The 11,675-nt window shown below is 45.1% G+C and overlaps 1 protein-coding gene across 1 annotated transcript; it reads left to right on the top strand.

Annotated features, from left to right (window-relative positions):
- Nucleotides 1-2,312: 2,312 nt before the first annotated feature.
- KLF6 (KLF transcription factor 6) lies at nucleotides 2,313-11,366 on the top strand. Its single transcript, XM_058025097.1, has 4 exons — nucleotides 2,313-2,775; nucleotides 5,647-6,220; nucleotides 7,970-8,093; nucleotides 8,514-11,366. Exons 1-4 carry the CDS (start codon nucleotides 2,674-2,676, stop codon nucleotides 8,563-8,565), a joined length of 852 nt encoding a protein of 283 aa, XP_057881080.1. The 5' UTR covers nucleotides 2,313-2,673; the 3' UTR covers nucleotides 8,566-11,366.
- The last annotated feature ends 309 nt before the right edge of the window (nucleotides 11,367-11,675 follow it).

Raw genomic sequence — 11,675 nt, 5'->3', positions numbered from 1 at the left:
ATTTTTTCCTACAGGATTCTTCGTCCCACTCAACCAATCACAGTCTGACAGCAGTGCAGAAAACCTTACTTATTAAAGTAAAGAGGCATTTCATTTAAGGACTTTTTCATCTCCATCCGTTTACATCTGCTGTTTCCAGTTGTCCTTCACTGGGAAATACTGCCCATACAAAATAAGATCATTATGTCTCAAACTCCATGTGGGCAGAGCCAACCTCATCCAGCCTCTGACAAGCCCAGATTTCTCTGACATGACACACAGCTAAAAAGGGGGCAAGTGTAAAATAGAAAGAGCAGATAGTTGCATTTACTGTCACTATGGTTGAAAATAAAATCTTGTCTAAACAGGGAGCTGGTCAGTTAAAAAAACACTAATGATTCCCAGAGTTATGTTACCAGGTTATATTTGACTGGAGCTCACACCACATTTCAGGCCAAAAAATATTTTACCCCACAGAACTAAAAGTAGGCTCAAGTAAGGTGTATAATTCATCTACTTAAGAGGGCCTTTATTTTTTTTTTCCTTCTGCACTTTTCTTCAGAAAAAGGATCTCATTTTGGCCACAAGTAGATACAAAATGACCTGCACTATCTGTTGCCTGCAAGGTAATTTTGGATATATATTTACATGTTTAGCCATGTGAAACCAAGTAAAGAATTACTGATTCAACCAAGCATGCATAATTATCTGGATTTAGATGTTTTGTGTTTTCAGCATCGCCTTGTTTTGCTAAACATAAAATAATGCTCTCATTGACCTTATACTTCTTTTTTTTTTTCCATAGACACAGGAAAACCAACCATGAACACCAGTTGTTTGTTTAAGGAATCATCATATTAATAGTTTATGAGGGGCCCAGGGATGGAAAGTTAGACTGACATTTTCACACCTGCAGTCACCAGCTCACAGAAGACAGTAGGCAGAAGAAATACACATTAAACACTCCAGTTACCATTTGTAGGCAACCAGCAACAGATACAGAGAAAAGTGGGGAAATTGAAAGAATAAGGCTGAGATTATGATGGAAATATCAGCAGAAAATTAAAAGTCCTTTAAAAAAAACCAACAAAAACATTAGGACTGTTTGTTCCATCTACTGGACACTCTTTTGGAAAGCTAATGACCACAGTTTCTTAAATTATATTAAGACATTCATATCATTGACCAGTCTAGTCTTAAAAAAGCTGACACTCCATGGACACAAATAACTATGTGTGCTGAGGTGGAATTGGGAGAGGCAGTGTCGGATGGTGCTGGCCATTCATCCAGGCTAAGATCTCCGCTGCGTCATTCATCCAAGCTAAGATCGCCCTCCGTGTGAAGCTCCAGGACCATCACCCAGGTCTGATTTGGGACCTAATTCCTGTCCAAGGTGTCCTTGAGGCTTCCCCAAGGAAAAGACAAATTTGGGGGACAAAGGAAGGACAGAAACATCCAAACCCTCCAGCTCACTGGAAAGCACAACGCAGAGCCTGTGGGTGCTGCTTCGCACCCTCAGGGGGAAGGAGCTGTGGGGGGATCTCTGAGGGGGTCACGGTTACCCCCGGACAGACGGACACGACGGGACACCCCTGCTCAGGCCCGGCGCGTCACGGTTACCCTGGCACAGGCCTGAGGGGTCACCATTACCCCGGTCAGCCGGGACACCTCTACTCAGACCTGGGGGAGGGGTCACAGTTACCCCCGGACAGACGGGACAGCCCTGCTCAGGCTCGGGGGGACACGGTTATCCCCGGACAGACGGGACAGCCCTGCTCAGGCCCGAGGGGGCACGGTTATCCCCGGACAGAGGGGACAGTCCCGCCCAGGGGTCACGGTTACCCCCGGACAGACGGACACGACGGGACGCCCCGGCTCAGGCCCGGCACAGCCCCGGCCCGGCTCCGCAGCGCCCCCCGCGGCCGCCGCCGGCAGCGCCGCTCCCCTCCCCCGCGCGGCCGCTCCGCGCGCACACACCGCCCCTTCAGAAGAAAAAAAAAAAGCCCAGCCGCTGCTTCCCCGCTTTATATACCCTGCTAAAAATAGCCTGCCGCCGGGCCGGCCAATCAGGAGGGGGCGAATTTCGAATCGGGCCAATGGCGGGAGCCGTCACGGCCGGGCTCGGTCACGCCAGGAGGAGCCGCGATGTCTGCGGCGCGGCGATTGGGCGGCTCTGACGTCACCGGCACGCGGGTCGCGGGGCGCGCGGCGGGGATTGGGCGGCGGCGGCGGGCGGCGCGCCGGGATCACGCGGGGCGGGGGCGGGCGCGGGGGCGGGGCGGCGGCGCGGCCGGGCAGAGCTTTGAATAGGGAAGTTTTGCGGGGGGCTCCGCTCGCAGAGTCCGCGCCGTGTTTGCAAATATTGGGGCCGCTCCTGCGCCAGGTCCGCCGGCCGCGGGAGGGGGGACAGCCGCGCGCCCGCCCCGGGAGACGTCCTGCCCTGCTGTGCGATTAAACTTTGCATGAAACTTTGGGTCTTTTTTCCTCCCCGAGCTCCTCAAGGAATTAATATATATCTCTATATATACAATTTTTTTCTTTTTCTTTTTTTCATCTCTGGAGGAAGGGGGGGGGGGCTTGGAAACTGAGAGCAGAGGTTGACACCCCCCCGCACACACCCCGCAACCCCTGCACATAAAGGAGGCATCTGTATTTTTGGTAACCAGCACTGACTTTGTTGTTGCAACTTGAGACATGGATGTTCTCCCAATGTGCAGCATCTTCCAGGAACTCCAGATTGTGCACGACACGGGTTACTTCTCAGCCTTGCCGTCCCTGGAGGAATATTGGCAACAGGTAAACGAGGATGTCGATGTTGTTGTTGTTGTCGGGGATTTTTTTTTTAAGCCGTATTAAAGGATAAGCGGATTTAAGAAAGAAAAAGAAAAAAAAAAAAGGAAAAAAAAAATCAAGCCCAAGTGTCAGCGAGGAGTTTGGGGAGAATTCAGCACAAATGTGTAGAGATGTTTTGAAGCAGGTGTTTCGGCTTTGAGCAGACGGCTGTCTGGGGGGCACAGTCCCGAGGCGGAGGAAGGAGCTGCGCATCCCCGTCGCTCGCTGTTTACCGCCGGCGCTGCCGGGGGCTGTCAGCGCCCGCGGCCGCCCCGCTCCGCAGCCGCGCCGAGCCGCCGCTCGCTCCACACCGAGTCCTGGCAAAAGTTTTGCGCTTGTACCCGGTCCAGACTCCACAGCTGGGTCTTGTCATCCGAGCTCCCTGCCTTGGCCAAGGGCTGCTCTGCGCCCTGTGCTGTGGTTTATGTTTTTGGTTTATTTTTTGCTGGTGTTTTTTTGTTTTGTTTTGTTTTAAATTTTTTTTTCTGCAAATGTGTACAATTATTGTTTTTGTTCCTGGCGAAGACGGGGAAAAAGCCCTTCAGGAGTGTCGGTGCACACCGTGTCCGTGTGTGTGTGCCTGTGTGTGTACATGTACAGAGCGCGGCCGTTCCCAGCGCAGGGAGCTTTGTCGAGCCCGTGAGTTGTCAGTCATATGACAGCGATCCCCTTGTGCTAATTGCCGTGGCCGGCAAGGGAGAAGAACGGAGCCTTCTTCCCTTTAATGGACATATTTTTTTGCCCATTTTTTTTTCCCTTCCCTTCCTCTCTTTGCTGCGGGACGGCGGGGTCTGACAGCCCCGGGGCAGCGGGGCCGGCGCTGCGCTCGCTGCCCGGCGGGGTCTGCTCAGCCCGGGCACCGGATCGGATACCTGCTGGCTTTGCACAAGGACGAAGGAGCCTTTCCCAGAAGGTTGAAATGCAAAGTGTTACAACCTTCACATGCCTACTAATTGTATGCGATGACTTTTATTTTTTTTTTCCCCCCTCTCTCCCTCCCCCCGCTCCCCTTTCAGAGCGGCAGCTCCATAGTACGTGATTGAAATGGAGCTAAGTAGTTTCCTTCAGGCATTCGGGCTCTTGGCGAAGCGCCAGCCCTCGTTCCCAGTAGCCTTCAGAGGCATTTAAACTCGGAGAGCTTCACTCTGCTCCCCATTACTAATCTACCTAATGAGGAATTTAAATTAGCCGGGAATATGAAAGTTTAACAAGATCTTAATAAATGCTTTTTTTTGCTTGTTTTCACGGAAAATCAAAGCACTATTGTGCTGTCCCTGTAGAAACCCTTCTTGTTTTTAAAAGCATTGCAACCCAGTTCCCTAATTATAGACAAATACATAAATACCGTGTGCAACAGTGGGTTTGGTTTTTGGGGGTTGTTCGTGGTTCTGATTTTTCTGTCCGATTTTTGCCCACACTCGGAGCCTGACCAGAGCATGTGACCCAGTTTACTGGAGCAGTGCTGGGGGAGAAAGGAGGCTGCTCCCATGGCGGCTCTGCTCATGGGCAGATGGAAAGGGGCTGTGGGGGGAATGTGTGGCATTTGGGACCGGGTTTTGCTACCGGCCTTGGAAAAGGTGATCTTGCTAAAATAAGTAGTGTTTGGTTTGGAAACTTGGTGTGTCCGTTTTCTGTGTAAAGCTTCCATATGGATCATTTCCTATAGTGGAAAGAATAATCCCGAAACATCAGCTTGTTGCCATAACAGTTCACGTTCCTCTTTTTTTTTTTTTTTTTTTTTTTTTTCCTTTTTTTTCCTGTTCTCTGAAGGATGGCTAGAAAGTCAGCAGGGTGAAATGAAATTGAAACCCACAGTTTCACCCATTTAGGGTGGTTTTGTTTTTTGTTTTGTTTTCTGTCATGGAGTCAGGAGAATGTGGTTGGGGGGAAGTTGTCCATGTACTGTTACATGTACATTTGCAGAGTACTTTCTTGGCAGATGGTCACGGTTTTAAAAGGAAGTCTCCTTTGGCATTGCGTGAAAGAAAGAGATGACTCATACAGTTGCACTCTTGGCCAGTAGATAAAGTTCTTGTTCATTGTGGGACTCCCAGCAGGACCTCAGAGTAATTTCCCATTTCGCATCCTATAGAACAGAACATTTCTATTCTGGAACTTTTTTCCTCCCCTCTCCTCTGTTGTTGAAGTTCTCCCTGTTCCTCTGAACACGCATGGGAGCAGTTTGGCTTGTGTGGTGTGCATGCCAGTGTGCTTGGAAATGACATTCTTTGAAAGTCGAGTGTGCTGTGTTCTCATGCACAGGAAATGGGAGGATGTCTGCTGCTCCATTGATGTCCCCAGAAGACAGGCCGGCAGCTCTGCAGCCATGCTGAAATGTGGCTTTGTTTTCTCACACAGGGTTTGGGTTTTAGCTGGGTGTCAGAGCACATTGTATTCAGTTGGATCTTTGCAGCCTTGTGTTCGTGTGAGAAAGAGATACAAAACAACTTGAAATTAGTCAAGGTGCAAGAGCAAAGTGTAGTTTTATGTTGTGGTTCTCTATGGTCCTTTTCAACGTCAGCCTGCTGAAAACACAGATTTTATGATGAGAGTGATGATAATTCAACTGAGTCATTAGAATGCTATTTTGGAAACCAAAGCTGACTTGCACCTTCAGCTGTGTGTTTGAACTCTTGCCCAGGTCTTGAAAACTGATTTCTTTTCATCGTAACAGTCACCTAGTTACGGTTTGAGGAGCCTTTAATTTGTTTTGAACCCAGAAACCTCAAATCGAATGTACAACATTCCTGCATGCCTTTTGAAGTGTAAAATAATTTGGTTTATTTTTAAGCAGGCCTGTAACTTTCCTCTGTTTTTTCCTTCTCTTTCACCTAGACATGTCTGGAGCTGGAACGGTATCTTCAGAGTGAACCCTGTTACGTTTCTGCATCTGAAATCAAATTTGATAGCCAAGAGGATCTCTGGACCAAAATTATTCTGGCACGTGAGAAAAAGGAGGAATCTGAACTGAAGAACACATGTGTCCCAAAAGAGGACAATCTTGCTAGTCAGAACTTAGAGACCAACAGTTTGAATTCTGACGTGAGCAGCGAATCTTCAGACAGCTCTGAGGAGCTCTCGCCCACGACAAAGTTTACCTCTGACCCTATAAGCGATGTTTTAGCCAGTTCAGGAAACTTGAGTTCATCTGTCACTTCCACTCCCCCTTCGTCTCCTGAGCTGAGCAAGGAGCCTTCTTCCCAGATATGGAGTTGTACGCCGGGTGAGTTGCATTCACCGGGGAAAATCCGTACCGGTACCACTGGAAAGACTGCAGAGAAAGGTGCACCCTCGGCCGGTGACACCTCGCCCGATGGCAGAAGGCGCGTTCACAGGTGTCACTTTAACGGGTGCAGGAAAGTTTACACCAAAAGCTCACATCTGAAAGCACATCAGCGCACTCATACAGGTTAGTAACCCTTAATGCTTATTGAGACCTGGCAGCTGCTGCAGGGAATACCCCGTGGTGGTGGTGGTGGTGATGGTGGTGTCACGGCGTTGCTCAATCGCTGGGTGGTAGCCCAGGTTTGGAGAGATGATGTAATAGCAGCAGAGGCTTACCAGCATGGAAGACATCACTTCCTCATTCCCTTCATGAGCCAGGGCACTTGCTGGTGGATTAGGCTGCTGTCATAGCAAATAGGAGCCACTCGTCTAAGCAGGCAGTGGCTGGGAAGCTGCAGCAGCACGTGGTCTTCAGGAGCAAAGGTCCAGCCAAAATAGGTCTGGACTATTTTGGCCTGGAAAGGACAGGCCTTTCATGACAATTATTTTTAAAGCAAATGTGTGCTAGGACATTTTTGCTGAAACAAAGGAATTTATATCCAAAAATCAGTCAGATCTGTAAGAACTTGTTGTTATGCTTAAGTCCACATTGGGTCTATTTTATCAGACATACCAAGGCCTTGGTTATATTAAGTATATCTATATTTGTAACTCATTTAACACTTATGCGTGCCATTGTTATCAGCAAAAAATCTTGGAAAGCCACGGTGCGTTGTTGTCCCTCTGACACATCTGCCCAATTGGACTTAAATGTATGATCTATACTGTATAATTTGATCTCAAATTACTGAACAACATTTTATTTTTATGAAACCTGAACTAAAAATAACAGTCCTGTGTGTTACTGGGAAAGAAAGTGAGGAAGATAGACACTTCAGGGCTTTTATAAATATTTTATGGTTGAAGTAGCCTGCTGATGTGCTTGTTTGAGCATTATTATTTGACATCTCTTTATGACAGCAGTTAGATATGTAGAGCTGTGCCTTGGCTCAGTAGGCATGGCTTAATGTGAGGAACTGGCATGGTGCTCTTGGTGTACCAGTCCAAACACCTATATGCATGGTTGGCTTTTTTTTTTTTTTCCCCTAAGATGTGGGAAAGAGAATTCAGGGAGAAAATTCTATTTTGACTCATGAGCTTAACATTTTGTGGCTTTTATGGGAAGTCTGATCAAGCTCGGATGCTCCCATTGTTGTGCAGAAGTCAGATAAAACAGGATTATTTCAAAAGAAAAAAACTATTTCCCCTGAAACCGTGGTTGTTGAGCAGACATAAATAGCTGCCAGGCTCAGAAGTATTGCAGAACTGGTGTTCTGGTGCTGTCTGGTTGAGAACGTTCCTGTGAATGGAAGTGGTATTTCTTGAATGCTGAAATAGCAGTGTTCAAAGTGGTATGCAGGCTTTTCCAAGAATAAGTGGCTCAGCAAAAAGGAGGTTGCATGTTATGCAGATGAGTGAGTGACAGAGGACTTTGATGCAATACAGTAGCCTAATTGCATTTTGGAGCCTAGCTGTGCTGTCTTTAATCACCTTTGTGAGGTGAATGGTACCTGTTTGGGAGTAAGCCTGCCATTAGGGATGAACAGGAATGGTAGAGGGCTGGATTCCTTTGTTTCCTTGGAGCCTGTTTAATCACTTTTTATTATTATTATTTTTCGTGAGAATGAGATTATTTGATGTGCTGTTGCAGCAAGACAAGTGGGAATCATGTGGATGAATTTTGTGAGCCTTCTCTGCTTACATGTTCTGAAGCATTCAGATAGGTTGAATAAAATTTTCTGTCTTTGGAGGAGTGAAGGAGGTTTACATAGAAAATGATAGCACCTGTCTTTGAATGAAGTCATGACTAACATGTAATCTGCTTTCTTTGTAGGGGAAAAGCCTTACAGATGTTCATGGGAAGGGTGTGAGTGGCGTTTTGCAAGAAGTGATGAATTAACCAGACACTTCAGAAAGCACACTGGTGCCAAGCCTTTTAAATGTAGTCACTGTGACAGGTATGTGGTTGAAATGAACCCTTTTAAATAGTTATTTTTAATGCTTGTTGGAAAGCCAGTCTAGGCTGCTTTTCATAGGAGTTATTTGGGAACACCACCGTGTCTGGTAGTTTTAAGGAACTATTTAATATTTAGGCTGGGAGAACCCTTCCATTTTGCTAACTGTGTGGAAGCGGTTTGTAGCGTGATCTTGTCGATGAGCGTCGATAAGTCCGCAGCGCTACCACCGCCATCTGCAGCGCTCCTGGGTGCCCACAGACACCCTGAGCACTCCCGTGTGTCCCGGGAATGCCAAGTCCCTCCTCCAGCGGCTGTGTGGGAGCAGCAGAGCGAGGGGAGGTGCCTCGGCCCCGCGTGGTGTATCGCGCGTCGCGTTCCGGCGGCCGCGGGCTAACGCGCGGCCTCGCTCTTGCCTTGCAGGTGTTTTTCCAGGTCTGACCACCTGGCCCTTCACATGAAGAGACACCTCTGAGCGGGTCAAGAGGTGAATCCTGCGGGCTAAGAGGCGTCAAGGTTGAAGAGCCTTGAGCGGAGGGATGCGTGTTCCAGCCAAAGCATGCCATTTTGCACCCTACCCAGTTGCCTCCAGGACCTCACTTCCTTGAAGGTCTTTTGAGGGCTAATAAGTCATGTAAGAACGGCATAGCAACCGCGGTGCGTGATGTTTGGGGTTTCCTGGACTCATACACTGGTATCTAACCTTCTGAGTGGCTCCTAAGCCTTTGCCGTGAGCATGTGCACTGAGAATGTTAATGATTGGGCGACTGTATGCGATGAGGATCTCTTGATGACTGTATGCTGAGGCACATTTTTTTTCTTGTGGTTGTTTTATAACTGTAAGAGAAAAAAAATAGTCTGAATGTCTTGTATGTGAGGAATATCTCGTGAGATGGGACGACCACCAATCATTTCCAAGGGGTGGGGGGAGGGGTGTCTGCACCTTTTTAGAGGGAAAACCTGAGAGGGGGAAATGGGGGAATAAAAAGAGTCAGGATGCCAGAATGGAAATGGGGAAAACCTCCCTGTTCCTGTGTGAGAGGAGCTTTAGGTGTCTGGTGCAGCTATTAAACGTGCAATGTGTCAAGTAGCTTGTTTTACTTGCTACAGAGCTCATTTGTAATCCATTGTATAAGCTGTGTATTTACAAATGTAACACAACTATAACTTTTCATTATAATACAAAGGTTATTGCATGGTTCTGGGGAACTATATGCTTTTCCATTCTTTAATCAGGACTGCAGTTTTGATTCCAGTTAAGAGCAGCTAAAATACAATTGGTCTAATGTTACATAATGTATGGAACATGAATAATTTTTTTGTTGGGTGGATAAAACCACTATTGGTTAGAAACTGATTTTTCTCATGCAGCTAATTTTTCTCTTATTTATGCCTTGAGGACTAACTTCTGGTTTTCTAGCTGTTAATGCACTGTTGACCTTAATAATGGTGCCTTATGCAAGTGACCTTCTCTTGCAGGGGGTCTTATACAGGGGTATGGGTGATGCATGCTTTATTAAGGCTCTCTTTTCACCTGGCATTGTACTGTATCAAATGTATAATATGAGGGGAAAAAAAGGTTACTTCCAGGGTCCTCCTTCACAAAGACAAATATAGAGAAAAGTCATTCATGTCAGTACAGTATTTGTTTAACTTAGACAATTTGACTGTGTTACAGTATAATGCATATGCCAATTGAATACCTGACCAGTTCTGCCACCTTGAGACTTTTTTTATATTGACCTTGCACAACAACTGTGTATATACACACCCCAACTGTACTTAATATGTCAAGTTTTCATACATATTAAAGATACAGAAGTATTAAAAGATGTATTTGCTTAAAAGGCACAAGTTTCACATCTATATATCTAGCTATCTGTTGGTCATACAGAAAGAAACTATATTACTTTTTTTTTAAAAGTGGGCAGAAAAATAATTGTGTATGTATATTTGTGTGTACAGTCTGTGTATGTGTGTATATATATAGATAATATATAAATATTTTTTTTAAAAGGAAAAGAATTAGAACACATAGCTAGAAAATGCCACAGCCCATCAAAATATTCCCTCTTCCCCCTTTCTCCCTGCAATATGGTCATTAAGGAGACAAAGAAATGAAAGATACAGTTAATTAAAACCTAGCATTTTTAGAGGCTTTACCTTTAGCTTAATGGTATGCTAAAGGCTTTGTTGGCATTCAGTCCTTCTCAGACTGCTGACTGTGTTTTGTAGTTATTAGGTTGTCTGGAATAGCGTATCTGTGGCCATTTAAGAATGATATGAACCGAATTTTGGCATGCTAAAAGAATATTAGCTGTGTGCAGAAGAAGTACACTCGGGTTTTGGCCTTCCAGCTTACTGGAGGACCTGTGAGTGAGCTAGTCGTTGTGGTGGTTAAGCTCTAATTTTACATAGTTCAGCTAAAATAAAGGCTGTTTTTCCCTAGAGTAGGAATAGTCTGTCCAAAACCAGTTTTGTTTTGTTTTTTTTAAACCAGCTCACTACAGTTGATGCAATGAAACATGTGACCCGTTTCTTTTACTATTAATTATCAGTCTTGCTTACTCTGCTAATATTTTGGTATATCTTCCTGGAAATGTATGTAGATAAGTGGTTTAAAAAAAGTATATGCAAGTGATCTGGTTCTATGGAACACACAGGCTTAAATCATTCTCATTTCATTTTTAATTTAAATTGCCTGAAAATGCACTTTTTTTTTCTTCCCCCAAACAGAAAAAAAAAATTCTAGAAAATGAATTTCTATTTACAATTGGATTTTGTTGTATTTTTAACTCCTTGTTTGCATTGTTCTTGACTTAGCCGTAATTCTTATAAACAAGAAATTAAAAAAAAATTAAAAACAAACAAACCAACCCCAAACAAACAAAAAAAAAACTTGCACTGGCTTGTCTCAATTGTGAAATACCATCAGACTTGTGTGGATGGGGTGGGGCTGTGTGCCATATGTCAAATGCCTGTAATTTTCTTAATAAGCAAGTACATTTTGTTCAGGTGATAACTGAGCCTCAATCAAGCTGAAAAATAAAAAAAATAAAACATTTTTGCTTGAAATTTAAGAAGAAAAAGTTTCTATTAGTGAAATTTCTTTTTTTGTTTTTGAAGCACCCTGTTATCTAAAGAATCTCTTTGTAAGATTTTTGTAAAAATTTTGTTTTACAAGATTTTATTTGAAATTGTTTTTTGCAAGATTGTTATATTTCTGTATGAATGTATTTTTTATTGGAATAACATAAAAAGAAATTCTTATCAGCATCACGTGTCTGTTTTCATCTTTCTCCTCTCCAAGTCCTACACACCAAACAATGTCAAGTACTGTGTTGCTGCTTTGGCTTGAGTCACACCTGGTCACGGGTGCAAACACCTTTGGGTCAGGTCACTTTGTGGAAGACAAGCCCTGTTGGGAAAATAATGTTGGCAGTAGAAACCAGGAGTTCTTCCATATCTGCCAAGCTGCTCTTGTCTCATGGCTCGCCTCAGCGGAATAAATAGTTAATGTGATTGTTGCTGCAAGGCTGCACCTTCGTTTCGAATCGCTTGTTCTGGAGAGGTGAATGCACATGG

Source organism: Melospiza georgiana, chromosome 1 (genome assembly GCF_028018845.1).
Source record: "Melospiza georgiana isolate bMelGeo1 chromosome 1, bMelGeo1.pri, whole genome shotgun sequence".
Classification (NCBI taxonomy): domain Eukaryota; kingdom Metazoa; phylum Chordata; class Aves; order Passeriformes; family Passerellidae; genus Melospiza; species Melospiza georgiana.
Note: the sequence above shows the minus strand (reverse complement) of the source record. Positions and strands in the feature narration are given on the sequence as shown.